The 15,037-nt window shown below is 39.0% G+C and overlaps 1 protein-coding gene across 13 annotated transcripts in view; it reads left to right on the top strand.

Annotated features, from left to right (window-relative positions):
• LOC137620545 (far upstream element-binding protein 1-like) overlaps window positions 1–15,037 on the top strand; it is a 70,107-nt gene continuing 55,070 nt past the window's right edge. For 2 of the 13 annotated variants that reach the window (XM_068350776.1, XM_068350770.1), the window contains exons 1-2: window positions 568–609; window positions 8,404–8,479. In XM_068350776.1, coding sequence (XP_068206877.1) covers window positions 583–609; window positions 8,404–8,479 — 103 coding nt within the window. In that variant the 5' untranslated portion in view covers window positions 568–582. Of the gene's footprint in view, window positions 258–558; window positions 610–8,403; window positions 8,480–15,037 lie in introns of those variants that run through there. The other 11 variants (XM_068350773.1, XM_068350772.1, XM_068350771.1 and 8 more) reach the window with 11 other exon arrangements.

Below are 15,037 nucleotides of genomic sequence, written 5' to 3'. Positions count from 1 at the left end.
TAGTTTAAGAGGAAACAATTTTGGCAGTTTTATTCCAAAGAAAGAAATCACGTGTAATTTTAACAGTGGTCTGGTGTGTAGGAATCACCTTTAAAAAATATTGGAAGAACTGTTGAAGCTTTTCTCAAGAGTTAGTTTGTCCCGGCCATTGATAGAGGCAAGCGCCGTTGTCCATGATGGCAGCAGCTGCAGGACCTGATAGTACCAATTTTGCTCAAAGTTCTGCTTTTGCCGACGCTGTTCAACGAGCCAGACAGGTATGTAATATATCAGTAGGTTTGTTGGCTGTAGAGGGATGGTATTTAAAAGTATTTTCAATGTTATCACGTGGTTGAAAGCGAGGAGGATGTGAATCCCATCCTCGGCACTTAGAGAAATTCCCGTAGTTGTACTAAAGGGACGTTCATCGATTTTTCGAAGAAATTAAAATTTTTAGTGTCTCGAGCCTCATTATGACGGAAGTGTAGCCGTAGATGACGCCTGTAATTGTCTTCTTGCGAGTTAAATTATGTAACCGTGTTCAATTTCCCTCGGTTTTCAAGATTGGCTGTACCTGACGTCACTCGAGACTGGACGAATTTAATGGCGACGCCGCATGGTCTAAATCCGGTAAATGTTTGTAAATATTTCATTTGTTGGTGCTGTTGTATGTTATTACTCTTGTGGGACTTTTGAATGGTTGCTGTACTAGCAGAGGTTGGTTAATTAGGTTTAGGTTATTGTAGCTTGCTCTGGAAACTATAGTTGAAGTGTATCACCTCCGTAGGGCCAGGCGAGACAAGCGCTAGCTTCATCTACCGGTACAGGAATGCGCAGGAGAAATAGTTTGATAAAGTACGTCTTTGTAATCCTGGGTAGGGTACGTTACTTTCTTGTAAGTTGATCTGCAATCCATTGGTTTCTTAGTACAGTTTACTTGGTATCGAAGCTTGGCCCACGGGGTGGGTAATCCTGCATTCATTCCAAGCTTTTGTTACCGTCGATCTTACGAAGGCGGCTACTGTAGACTTCCCTTGCCCTTCAATATCTTATTCTGTACGTATACATCCGTTGCTGTCTTTACTTTGCAACCTACATTGTTATTGCTAAGCTCCAATCATAGCTGGAAAAGCAGGATGCTTTAAGCCCAAGAGCTCCAACAGGGAAAATAGCCCAGTGAGGATGGGAAACGAAGTATAAATAGAATTTAAGAACTGCCATAACACCTAAACAAATATTTCCTAAATAAACTATAAACACATTAACTAATTAAGATAAAGATAAATTAGATAGAATAATGTGCCTGAGTGTGACCTTTAGCAAGAGAATTGTAAACCAAGACAGTGCAAGACCTAATATAGAGGCCATGGCACTACCCAAGAATAGAGAACAATGGTTTGATTTTGGAGTGGTGTTCTCAGAAGAGCTGCGTACAGTAGCTGAAGTGTCTTCTACCCCTACCAAGAGGAAAGTAGCTAAAAGACCAATTGCAGTGCAGTAGTTAACCCCTTAGGTGAACAAGAATAGTTCGGTAATCAGTGGTGTCAGGTGTATGAGGGCAAGGGAAAATCTGAAAAAAAAATATAGGCCAAATAATGCAGTGTATGTGTAGACAAAGGGAAAGTGAACCATAACCAGAGAGAAGGATCCAATGTAGTACTATCTGGCCAGTCAAAGGACCCCATAACACACTAGCGGTGGTATCTCAACGGGTGGCTAGTGCCCTGGCCAGCCTACTACCTATAGGGGTTAACTTCATTGTATGGTTGCAGGACAAGTTACTGTTATTTGTTTTTGTGTCCTAGGTTAACTTTTATGTTTACGGGGCAAGTTGCTACTGTTTGTTTGCGTACGAGGGTACTGTAATGTGCTTTAGGACAAGATGCTGCTTTTGATTTTTGTCTTCGGTTATTTCCGGGGTTAGATGACGATTCTCGACCGTTTTTGTTGCCTACCAAGGTTAACATACCATTATGATGAGTCACTGATGGTAATTCCTAGGTTAGCAATATAAGTAACAGACTAGTTATCATCTTTTGTTAGTTGTCTACTGTAGGTTAAATTTACACACTCAACACTGGTCACTACTGGGTTTTTGCAGCCTATTTTCAAGGTTATAAATCTTGTGGAGAGACAAAGTGAAGTTGAAAGCAATAGTTGTTGTGTTTAAACTAAAGTTCTTCTGCTCCAATTAATATTAGGAGAGCTTTTGTGGATTAGGGGCCAATTCATTTGATGTGCATAGGAAATGGGAATTTTCTTCAATTTTATGAATGTAGAACACAACTATTTCCAAGAGAAGTATAAAACTTTTCCTACAGAAAATGTGCTTTTAATGATAAACTTTATATTATTTCCCCTGCAAATAAGTCTCTCCTGTTACCCCACCCCCTTCCTGACGGACACAGGTAGGAGCCTGTGACTTGTGTTTGGCTAAAATAAGAAAACATTTTACTTTAACACTATAGAAATTTGTAAAAGACCACAAAAACCTAACAAATCCTCCTAACCTAACATAGGAGTTTCCAGGTCACAGACCCAGCTGAGGCAAGTCTCCTCCCCCCCCCCCCCCCCGACCCTCCTTCCCAGGTCAAGGACCTAGTGGGAGCAAGCCTCTGCCACCCCCCTTTGCAGGTCATGAACCTAGTTTTGAAAGCCAAGAGTCCCCCCCCTTTTCCCAGGTTCCAGACCTAGTGGTGGAGAAGCCCCCTGGAACCCCTTCGCAGGTTACAAACCACCTCTGGTCATAGACCTAAATGTGAAGGCCTTTGATAATGGTTTTATGGACCTAATATTTGCTGAGACAGTGTTTTACAAATACAATTTTCCATGGTTCGATTTGGGCCCTATCAAGGAACGTTCTTTTAGTGAACTAGCAGGATAAACCCCACTTAGATCTTTTTATCTTTTCTTCCTGTTTTCGTCTTGGTAATCTGTATTATTTGAGTTACAGAAGAAATTGTGCTTGTCTACCCTATAAACTAACTCAGAATTGCACATGGGACACTAAACTATTAGGATACAGTAATACAATTAGCTTTTAAAGAAATATTCTACACAAGTACTGTAATACTCAACGTGAAACTTGGCTATAGCATCCTTATAGCCATAATGGCAGCTATTAGACTTTTTTAGGTTGGGCTCCTTAATGCACAACCAACACAATACAATTACTAAGGAATTCAGGCGTAGTCCTCAGAAAATGGGACGTGTCATAGAACTACCTACGTCACATATACGAACCTTCCCAAATATGGTAAACTTTGTTAGTGGTAGGGGAAGGTAGGAGGGTCAGCAATGTAAACGAATGAGCAGGAGTAATTCCAATGGTAGAAAAAAGTAAAAGAAGGGCTTGTGCGCAAGAAGTTTTATGGTAGTTATTGCTTAAATGAGCAGATACGTGTTATTTGTAAAATGTAAACAAATGTGAAATAATATTTCAGGGGTAGAGTATGCCCATATTTTGTGTATTTTTTCCTGGATTTATCATGTGTCCCTGAGAATAATGTATGGAGGATAAAAAGTAATTTTTACCATTGATCAATTTGCCCGTACATATTCCCCACTGTTCCCACTTTGTAGCCCCTCATTACTGAATGATATATTACGGTATGTCTTATCAACTATTTATTTCCTTTGGAAATAAATGTCATTGTTGAAGAAATCTGATGTTTTTCCTCATAGAACTGCATGCCTTTATTAGTAAAGTTTTTCGTGTTTTATAACGGTCAAATTTTTTTTTCTGCAAAAGTTTTGCACATAAACGCCACCTTAGGTAATTAAATTTCACCACTTAACCTAACCTACAAGTCATGTCCTTACCTGTTACCTAATAGGGGTTAGGAACCCCCCCCATACGCTGTCGTATTCTTAGATGTGTGTTATTTTACGTATACCCCTTTATTAAGAAATATATGTACAATATACAGTAAGGGTAATAGTTTGAACGTAACAATGACTGACTTATTGCAAATACGTCTTAAGTTGTGTCATAACGTAATTTTTTAATTTCATAGGTTGAGGGAAAGGGTTTATATACAATCTTAATTTTGAATGAAACTGCTGAATGGTCTAGTGCTGGCTATTTTGATCTTTTTCTCAGTACAACTATAAGGTCTTCGGCACAACTTTAGGGTGCATGTGCCGAACGTTGGATTACTAGGCCTTTCACTTGTATGGAATAATTGGAATCTCCCATCCATACTTATCGTCATCTTAACTTGAGCCTAGTTATGCATGTGTTGGTTAACCATACTACCATACCATACTATTCTTTTGATGGTTTTTACTCTGCCCACTGCTCGCTTTCAATTCTTCATTATCTCCATACCTCCTCTGTTCCTGCACTCATAATGTGTGTAGGCGAATATTTTCTTGTACAAAAATTGGTTTAACCAACTTGAGGATATTGGTTTTTGGCAGCTTGTTTTTTAGCATGATGTGGTCTTTAGCTAGCTTCTTGTATGATGTGATCTTTAGCTAGCTTGTTGAATCTTGTCACCTTCCAAGTGTTTATGTATAACTTCCTTTGTTTTACAATGGTCACAACTACGTTTTTCGGGGAGTTCAATTTATTTCAAAATTTAGTTAAACCTTGTCTATTGAGAATTTATTACTGTATTTAAAATACACTCCATTCAATATATATAGCTCTTGATACTACTATGAAAGTAAAAAAATTCACCAAAATAATGACTCGCTTGATACGTGTGCACAGGTCATTCTTGTACTACTTTACAAAACATGGGAATGGTGGTATAATGATTTAATTGCTAGCAAAGAGCCAAGGCAGAGCAATGACCATTTGATGGTCGTGATTTAATTTCTAGGTAGTTCTAATGCTCTATTAGTGACCCCATGGAATGGCATGCACAATACATTGATGTAGTGCCTGCCAGAACAAAGGACCATTTAGATAATATTAAAGTCTTGAGTAAAGACCATTTGAGGGGTATGATATAAATTACAGGCATTATATTTATACTTGATAGTTTCCTGCCACTCACATTAACTGGGTATTTAATTTTTTCTATCTGCTTGTGTTTATTATGAATTTCTGACTTGCTATTGTTGCAGATCAGTGGTTTATTTAGTATTTTGCCACCAAAATCTTATTTCCCACTGCGATCTTCCATAATTTCTATAAGGCAGTGTTAGGAAAACTAAAGATTGAGTTGTTTGCCCCCTAGTTTTTGTGGTCAGAAAATCAAGAAATAGATATACAGTATAACACAAGTTAATGAGTAGGAAAAGTATATGGTTCATGTACAGTATTTGGCTAGAAATTAAAGTACCCTGTATTTGCCCAGAAAATTTGTGTTGTGTGGCTGTGCAATGGGGTTTCTATGGTTGATGAAGAGGGTTCACTGTGTACTTTTATTATATTACAATATTGTAGTTGCTGCCGAGATTGCGGTGTAATGGTCTGTTTTTCCCCCTGTACCAGGTGTCGATCATAAAGGAAGGAAGTATTTGTTATTTACTTTTGTAGAGTTTGTGACATGGGTTCGGGAGTCCGCATCTAGGTCTGTGACCTGGGAAGGCGGTCAGGGCTAAATCCCTGGCTAGATCTGTGACCTTGGAAGGGGCTGGACGGCTTAACCTCCAGCTAGGCCTGTGAACTGGGTAGGTTTTGTGATCTGGGAAGGGGTTAGTTCTGTGACCTGGGAATGGCTGTCCTGCGATTGCCCCTGGCTAGGTCCAATTCCTGGGAACTACTAGGTCAAGTTAGGTGCGTGTGTTAGGTTCTGTGGCCTTTTACGAATCTTGGAAGTGTTGAATAATCATTTTAGTTAACTGTTTTTGCCCACCCAAAGTCCCAGATTCCTACCTGTCTTTTGGGAAGGGATTGGGGAGAACAGTTCAATTGCGGTGGAAATAAAAGGTCAAAGCTTCCAAAGGGGGGGGGGGGTTATGGCCTAGAGGGAAAAATATCCTAGGTCTGAGGGGAATTAACAGCCCAGGTTGCTTTCACAAGGGGGGGGGTGGAATCAATCTGGGGCTAATGTTCCCTTGGGGAATTTCAGTTGGGAAAACTTCCTGCTACACCTGGCTAAAGAAGCCCTTCCCCCCTGATGATGCCATAGCCAATCAGTGGTAGACAACAGAATTGGCTATGGTGTCATCAGGGGGTGTACCTTATTCCGTTCAGAATCTTTGCGGCTACTATAGTTAGGGAGATAGTAATTGACCTAATCTAATACAGTATATCCCTTCAAATACTTTTGAACCCTATAGCCAGCACATTGGCTTTGGTTAGTAATTTCCCATTTTCTCTTAATACTGGATCTGGTCATTTCCATTTTTCCAAATAGCCAATCAGAAATTTTCTCTCATTTTTAATTGTCCAATCGCCTATCTCTCAAAGAGATGTTTTGAAACCGTTCTTTTAGAGAGGCCTTAATATTTTGGATTGTGCTAATATGTCCTTTTCCCTTTTGGAGGATCTAGGGTACCGCAAAAGTAACAAGATGTCGCCAGGGTTTGGTATTTCAATTTTATTGGCCCATTTTGTAGTTCAAGGCTACCAAATTAATCTGATATGAACTGAAAAATGGGGGTTTAGTGCATAGTAAAATATAGGTTTTTTGGGGATGTATGAAGGAAGTAAATACACTGAATACAGAGTCCAAATTCTTATTGTTTTATTGGGATGGTTTTTTTCCTGTTAATCTTTGCACGAATGATTGTTTTCACAATGAGAGTACGAGGGGTTGTACCTAATGAGATTAGTTTCTTTCTAATAAACTGTAAAATGGCAAATCTTTCTGACAAAAACCTTTCTTTATGATACTATGGAGCAAACTGGAATGGCTGCTAAATATCATGAAACTAGTTACAGTGGGTAACAACTGCACCATCAGGTGTCTTTCCTCAACAGTGCTAACTAGCATTGGCTGATGGAGTAGGAGAGTTTCACAGGCATGCTCAGCAGGTCATCCTTACAGGGATGGGATTTTGTTGCCTTCGTAAATATACCAGACTGGGCTGTGAGGCTCGCCTCGACCTGCAGTGAAAGTCTCTCAGCCTTGAGCCAAGTCTGGACAAAGTGTATGAATCTTTCTTCTTCAGAGATTGTCCATATTTATGAGGCCCTTTAAACAGTCTTATTCTTGAAGAACTCAAGCCACAAGTGTGGGCGGTTACAAAAGTTCTCGGATCTTTTCAACCATTCGTCATAAAAACCCTAAAGTAAAGCATCGGATAGGGATCTGATTTGGCTCCCAAGGCTCAATGCTGTGTTCCTTGAAGTTTGCTCGCTCTCCCTCCCTCATTTTCTGTAGGCATTACTGACTAGCCACCTGAATGGATTGAAGGTTGGCTAACAAACAGAAAAGAGAGAGTTGTAATCAATGGAGAAGCTTTAGAGTGGGAAGCTGTTACAAGCAGAGTACCTCAAGGATCCATCATTGGCCCATTGCTATCTCTGATCTACATTACCGGTATAAATTTAGAGTTAACTAGTAAAATAGCCAAATTTGCTGACGATACTAAACTAGGCACAAATGCTGTGAACTCAGAAGACATAGTAGCTTTAAGAGAGGATCTATTGAGGCCAGAAGGGTCCCGAAAATGGCAAATGCTTTTCAACTGTGGGAAATGCAAAGTCATGCACATATGTTATAGTAACCCACAATCAGATTACTCATTGCTAGGTAATGAAATAGGAAGTGTGGACAGGTAGGAAGATCCTCGGTATTATCAGCAAGGATTTGAAGTTCGTTAAACAGAGCATAAACGTTGAAAACAAAGCCCAAAAACAAGTTGGTTACATAAAGAGAAATCAAATACAGAAATAAAGACACTATACTACAGCTGTATACATCATTAGTAAGATCCCTGTAGAATCCAGTCCAATTCTTGGCACTTCAAAAAGATATAGATTGACTGTAAGCAGTACAAGCTAGGGCTACCAAACTAGTTTCAACACTAAGGCAATTGGGATATAGACTATGGATGGAACGTTTGAACTTATTTGATTTACAAACTCGACGACTAAGGGGACAGTTAATAGCGGCATTCAAAATTCTTATAGGAATAACTAATGTAGATTACAATAATCTCACGCTTCGCTTAAATCAGTCCAGAGGTAACGGATACAAACTGGAATTGAAAAGATCCAACACCGCTGCAATTTCTTTACATACAATACTGTATAGCAAATGATTGATATAGGTTTCCAGTGGATGTAGTAAACAGTAATGGTAAAAGAGTTCAAGAATAAGTTAGACAAGATCATAAGAACTAAATTTCTAAAGTAAATCGCTCTACCAAAAAGCAAGGGGAGTCCCAGTGGATGTACTAAGAAGTCAGAGACATCCAAAATCCTTGTAATTTTCTCTCTTTCTTATATATAGATGAACAGGTTGTAAGATGATGCTAGAATATTACTGTGGTACTTATTCAGTTTCCTTTTTGTTTCAGATTGCTGCAAAAATCCAGCCATCTGGTCAGAAGCGTCCACTGGAAGAAGCAGAAGGTGGCATGGATCGGCCTCAAGGTAAGTCTGATGTGTTTTGTGAAGGAAAAAAGGAATTGTGTTAGGCATATAGGTAGTCATTTAGTAACGTGGTATTTGGAATTGGCATCCTTTCCAGGTTTTACTTGGACTGAAGTTATGTTAGGTAATAACATTTACTGTCATTGAGAGTTTAATAAAATTTATCGTTGGTGTGAGAAGGTGCTGTAGTACCTCTACCAAAAATGTCTGAAGTGTGGTCTTGCCATGTATATCCTGAAACTGTTCGCAATTGGTTGTGTTATCCAAACTTAATAATAAACACATTCTGCCTTACATATTTTGAGACTGAAATCTCAATCCCTCTGACTTGCATCTCAAAATGAGAGGACTTTTATCATGCTCTATATACTTTTCATAAGACAATTTTGTTGTCTTCTCTAAGAACTCTGTTTACTATGCAGTATTTAATAAATCTTTCATTTTCAAGTAATATCATCATTTTAATTGTGATTGTCTCAACATAACATTGTTCAGTTTTTGTAAGTACAGTGCAGAGTTCCGATTCCTTTCGAGAGCCTAAAAATTAGAATTTGGTAATTGAACTACAGTATTACATTTTGTGGTCATTCACTTTTACTGTCAGGTTGTGCTGGTCATTGTTGATAATTTAATTGTTTTTTTTTTTTTTTCTCTCAATTTTGATACCTATTGTCTTTTGTAACAATGGAAGTTTTGCTTGATCATTGTACAGGGCCAGTAGACCATAATGTTATGTATCTACTGTTTGGTTTCCTCTTGACTTGCATCTTGCCATTGTGCATCCTTTATGTCAAGAACGATGAGGGAGGATTTGTAGCTTAATCGTGCTGTTTCAGAACATAATCTTTGTACTGTATACTGTTTTTAATATGAGGTTCTTAATTGTTACGGGGTTAGGGGTATAATGTTGCTTTTTGTTACGAGGTAATGAGAGTCATGTTTCTTGCTCTTGTAAGTTTTCTGCTGATGCATCTTTGGATGTAATGTACACCCATTAGAAAAGATATCTAAAGCTGTTCGAGGGAAGGCACAAGGGGCAACAAGTTTGGGAGCCCATATTACAGATATGAATCCGATGGTGACTGCATTCGTTTTATATAACAAACATTTACTGTATACCTGACTATAAACGTGGGGCATTTACGAGACTGTGGCTCATATCTCATAATCTGGTAATAGAGATAAGAAGCTGGAGCCGCCCACCTCGGGAAGAACCTGGGTGTAGGTGTGATGGTATTCACTTGCAAATGGAACGTGTGTTGATACACTGTCCACTTATAAATCGCTGTTGTGAGTTACCGTATGTTAAACTTCGCAGATACTAAGGAAATATTTAGTGAAACAATTTATTTGGAAGAATTGTAATTTTTGTATTGCTGACATATGTGCAATAACTGTGATGCTCTAAGGATGTTGTTTTGTTTTGGGGTTATGAGATGTTGGAAGTTGAATCCTAAAAATGTTTTGAGTAGTTGGTATCGTAGGGAAAAGAAGAGAAAGAAGTAAAAGAGGAGGGAGAGAGGGGAAGAAGAATTATGATATTAGGCTTTGTGTTTTGGGTTGATAGTGTAGGTGTGAATTATTGCTCAAATATATTGTGTATGGGTGATTATTTTGGACAAATCTAATTCATATGTAATAAAGATTACATTTCTGTACCAAGTTTTTGTCAATAGACGACTACTACTGTATTGTTCTTGTAACATTCTGAGATATCTTTGGATGAGGCCTTCATACGTGAAGCCAGTAATAATGTGACTGCCCACAGTAATCCCTCCATATACAGTACCTTCTTACTATTTTTAAACTGGATATGCCACCTGTGGCTTCCTTGTCCTACCCTTCAATTAATTCTTTTGCAACCCAATTTTTCTGCTTCTTGCTCCCAGTCACTGATGTACGGTTCCCCAGCACCAAGTACAATATTGTTTGTCTGCGAACTCTTGAAGACAATATTTCATTATGGTTATACTGTAGCTTTATTATAAGGTTTAATGTGATGTTTTGTAGGGTTTGGAAAGAATTAGGCATTTTATGTGTAAAATGTGACCTGAAAAAATCACACAATGAAAGCCACTTTAGAACTAATCAATTTAGTGATATGTGGCATTACTGTAAATCAGCACTGTAATGTCTTTGTACCAATGATAATACCTAATAAGCCCTTACTCCAGCATTCATGTCGCTTGAAAATTATTTAAGAGGCCCTATAGTAAGGTAGCCCAAGGCAAATTTACTTTATACATTGGTAATGCCATCACAGACAATCATGGTACAAGAGGCATCTTGGCACTAATGCTATGGTATGGTACATATTGGTATCTTGATACTGTAGAAGAAATGTGTGAGTTGGTTATGAAAATAGGTTTTAAGAGCTTGGTAATTTTGATATTTTTTATTTTTTTGTAAGTTTGAATAGGGTTATTATTGATAGGTTGTTCTAGTTGAAGGATATAAGTTAGAATCTTGTTCATTATTGATAAAGTAAGAATTCTAGTTCGAGGAAATAAGTAGAATCTTTAGATTTTATCTTCAAGAAATCCATCCTGAGAATATGATACTGTACTGATAATATCAGATTTAGAGAACTCTTCTTTCTCTCAGTCACCTCCTCATTAAGGGTTTGGTTGCCTGTTGCACCCCCTCCAATGCTTTCGGTCAAAGGTATCATCTTTCAAACTTCTGATTAACATAACATCCTTCATCTTAACTCGCCATCTAATTCTTTGCCTCCCTCGCGATTTCTCCATAAACAAGTTTCTCCCAAGCCCTCCTCTCTCCCCATCAGCTGTGTAATGTTGACTACACCTGCTATTCTTCTCATGCTATTTCCTAATTTTTCAATATTTCAAGCAGTGATAACCCACCTTGGCATTCTCGTCTATGCAGTCAAGCTTTGCTTCCTCCTTTTCTTTTCTAACCATACTTGGTACTAGTCTTATTACTGTTCTCTATTTTTCTATTTACCAAGGCACTTCCTCCAAACAAAGAACAAAAGGGGACCTCTCCGCTACTAGCCTACCGAGGGATTTAGCCGAGTTTGGCTGGTACTGCTAGGGTGCCACAGCCCACCCTCCCCAGTTATCCACCACAGATGAAGTTTCATTTGCTAAATCCCTAACTGCTGCTACCTCCGCGGTCACCGGGTGACCGGAGGAAGCAGCAAGGCCTACCGGAACTGTGTCACAATCGCTCGCCATTCATTCTTATTTCTAGCATGCTCGCTTGTCTCTCGCATCTAATCTCCTATCACACCCAGAGCTTTCTTCACTCCATCCACCCAAACCTTGGCCTTCCTCTTGTACTTCTCCGATCAACTTATGCATTCGTCACCTTCTTTAGAAGACAGCCACTTTTCATTCTCTCATCATGGCCAAACCACCATACATTCATTTCCACTCTGTTAATAATTTCTTACACCCGTTCTCACCCTCACTACTACGTTCCTAACCCTATCTAATAGAGATTAACCATCCATACTCCTCAGACACTTCATCTCAAAACACATTAATTTTCTGACTCTCAGTCACTTTTAATCCCCACAACTCCAATCCATACATCATAGTTGGTACAATCACTTTCTCATACAGAACTCTACATTCATGCCTAACATATTCTTTATCACTCCCTTCACTGCCTCCAACGCTTTGTCTCCTTCACTCTCAATCTCTGATGTACATCTGCTTCCATTCCACCATTTGCTACAACATACCCCAAGTACTTGAACTGATCTACTTCAAGTAACTCCACTCAGTATGACATTCAACCTTGCACCACCCTCCCTTCTGACTCTTACCCACATTAACTCTCAACTTCCTTCTTTCACATACGCTTTCAAACTGTCACTAATCGACCAAGCTTCTCCTCTGAGTCTGCAACCCGTACAGTATCGTCCGCAAACAACAACTGATTTACCTCCCATTCACAATCACTCGTTTATCGGTTTCAATCCTCGACCAAGCACTCGAGCATTCACCTCTCTCACCACTCCATCCACTAACAAGTTTAACAACCAGGACAACATCACACATCCGCGTCTCAGCCCCACCCACTGAAAACCACTTGCTCATTTAATTTCTTATCCTAACACACTTCACGACCTTTTTAGAAACTTCATTTCTTACAACAACCTTCCACCAATTCCTTATAGCCTCATCATATTCCACATTACAGTTATAAATCTTGATATTTAGCAATGAAAAACACGTCTGAACCTTCGCTGCTGCAATGGAGGAATGAAGGTAGGGGGTTGGGGAGGTGTAGGGATGAAGTGAGGATAGTCGTAGTAGGGGATGTTGATGAAGGAGAGTTCTAACTGGTGAGGGACCTATGGTCGTGGTTCTATCACGCCCCAGTTACCATGCCGACACTCATTGAGTGATCGAGCTGGGTTAATTCCTGGCATTTCATGCATTCCTTTTTTCTCTGGTATATTTAGCAATATTTGTGCCTTAGAAATGGTGCTATGAGGAGCATTTCACTGGGCGACACAGGTTCCTCGCCCAGAAAGATTTTTCCTTCGTCAAAATCCCTTATTTAGCTTGGTTGCCATTTTCTTATATACCACTTTGCTACCTCCCTCCACATCCCCCAGTCTGGTTTTATCCTATTCATAACTTGTGCCACACATCCTTGTTCCTGATCTCTAGTAGGTCCCAAATATCTAAATTGTTCATGGTTTATGAGGCTCTAATTTCATGTATGGCTATCCTGTCCCTACCTTCCTTACTACTCGCCATAACCTTGGTCTTATCCAAATTACCTTCAAGCCATTCCTCTCCAAGGACTCCTGCTATTCCACAACCCTTCTGTGCAAGTCCCTGTTTTCATTAGTAATCACCAAATTTTATGCATGTAACAACCCCCATTTTGTTCATTTCTGATCTCTTCACTCAACACATCCATGACCAGTACAAGTAAAAATGGGCTTAATTCTGACCCCTGGTGTAAAAATCCAATATGAAATAAAAGTGGTTGTTTCCCCAGTTGCTGATTTTACTTTTGACACTTCTTTAGTATATCATTTTAACCTTTCCAAACAATCCTCTTGGGGACTTTCCTCTTCTTCAGGCACCAAAACAATTTATTTCTCTTAGTATTCAATTATAAGCCTTCTCTAGATCTACAGAAACACAAAGAGCTTCAGGGTTCCTTCTAGCCTTTTCCTGCTAGCTACCTTACTACTATAAAGAGCATCAGCAGTCCTGCTAATGAATCCATATTGCTGTTAACCAGTCTTTACAATCTTTCGTCTAGTAGTACCCTTGCAAATCTTTCAAGCATGCTCTGTTAGTTTAATTCCCATGTAGTCACCACAGTCCATGATATTGTCGTTCTGTTGAAATATAGATATCAGAATCTCATAAGGCATTATTTCCTCTTCCCATGTTGCTCATGATAAATTCAGCATATCACATTCTTTCCCTCTGTGGCTACTTTCTCGACCATTTTAAGTTTAAACTGATGGACCCGGTGCTTTACCATATTCCATTTTACTCGATGCCCTCTTCACTTTTGTATTTTGTATCTCCATCACAGGCTAACCACTTTGTGGTTCTCCTAGCTCCTCATTTTCATTGTTGAGCTGTACAATAGTTCAAAATGGTGTCTTCATTCCTATGCAATATATTTCCATCTCTATCCTTGATGACTTCTAGTTACCCCTAATCCTGACCTTGCATCTTCCTCTTCTTAATACCCTTTCATTCAATAGCTCTACTGCTTTTCAAGTAGCTACACCTACTTTTCTCTTTGAATCTCTTTCTTCTCTGTACTCTAACTCTGCAGCCTGTGCATGCCTTACTTACCTGTCCTTAAATGCCTTTGATTTTCTTTTAACTGACTCTGCGCCTCTCTATCCCACCTTTACTTTTCTTTCGACACCATATCTACGGGTTCTTCCCATAGTTCTGCTTTTCCCCTACAAATCCTCCCAGATATTTGCCACTTACAGTCCAATCTCTAAGGTTAACCCATCTAGTCTCTTTCGCAGTCCTCATATATTGCTCACCCTTTTTTCCATCAAGGTCTCAAATGGCAGTCCTCGTAAATTGCTCGGCCTTTTCTCCATCAAGGTCTCAAATCTTAATTCTAGATCAGCTTTTTTTCTTTTTTTCTTTTTTTTAAATCCATCACTCTTGTGTGTTTGACACATAATTAATCACATTATTTTTGTAACCGGGGTGTATTCTATTTGGCTTTCCATGCTGCTTTCATAAGTTATCAGGTACATATTCAACTTCTGAAACCAGGTGTTTCTACATGCCAATTCAAAACTCTGAGCCATCTCTTAATGTCCTGAATCATTGTATTGGGAGGGGAATTTCTAATACTTGTCGCAAGTATCCCTTGAGGGGGAGTATTTCTCTCCAAGGTGCTATTTGTTAATAGGATAAACTTAGATTTGAATTATGAAGAAGATTGTTAGGTGAGAGGAGAAAATATTTTTGTTGGCTTTAGGAGTGTTTTCAATGTAGAGTTGATTTTATGCCTTTGAAAGTCATTGATTTTTAGGAAGCTGACAAATCTTTGGGTATGATGGTTATTTGAGAGGGAATT

Source organism: Palaemon carinicauda, chromosome 27, assembly GCF_036898095.1.
Source record: "Palaemon carinicauda isolate YSFRI2023 chromosome 27, ASM3689809v2, whole genome shotgun sequence".
NCBI classification, from domain to species: domain Eukaryota; kingdom Metazoa; phylum Arthropoda; class Malacostraca; order Decapoda; family Palaemonidae; genus Palaemon; species Palaemon carinicauda.
This window is presented reverse-complemented; position numbering and strand designations above follow the sequence as displayed.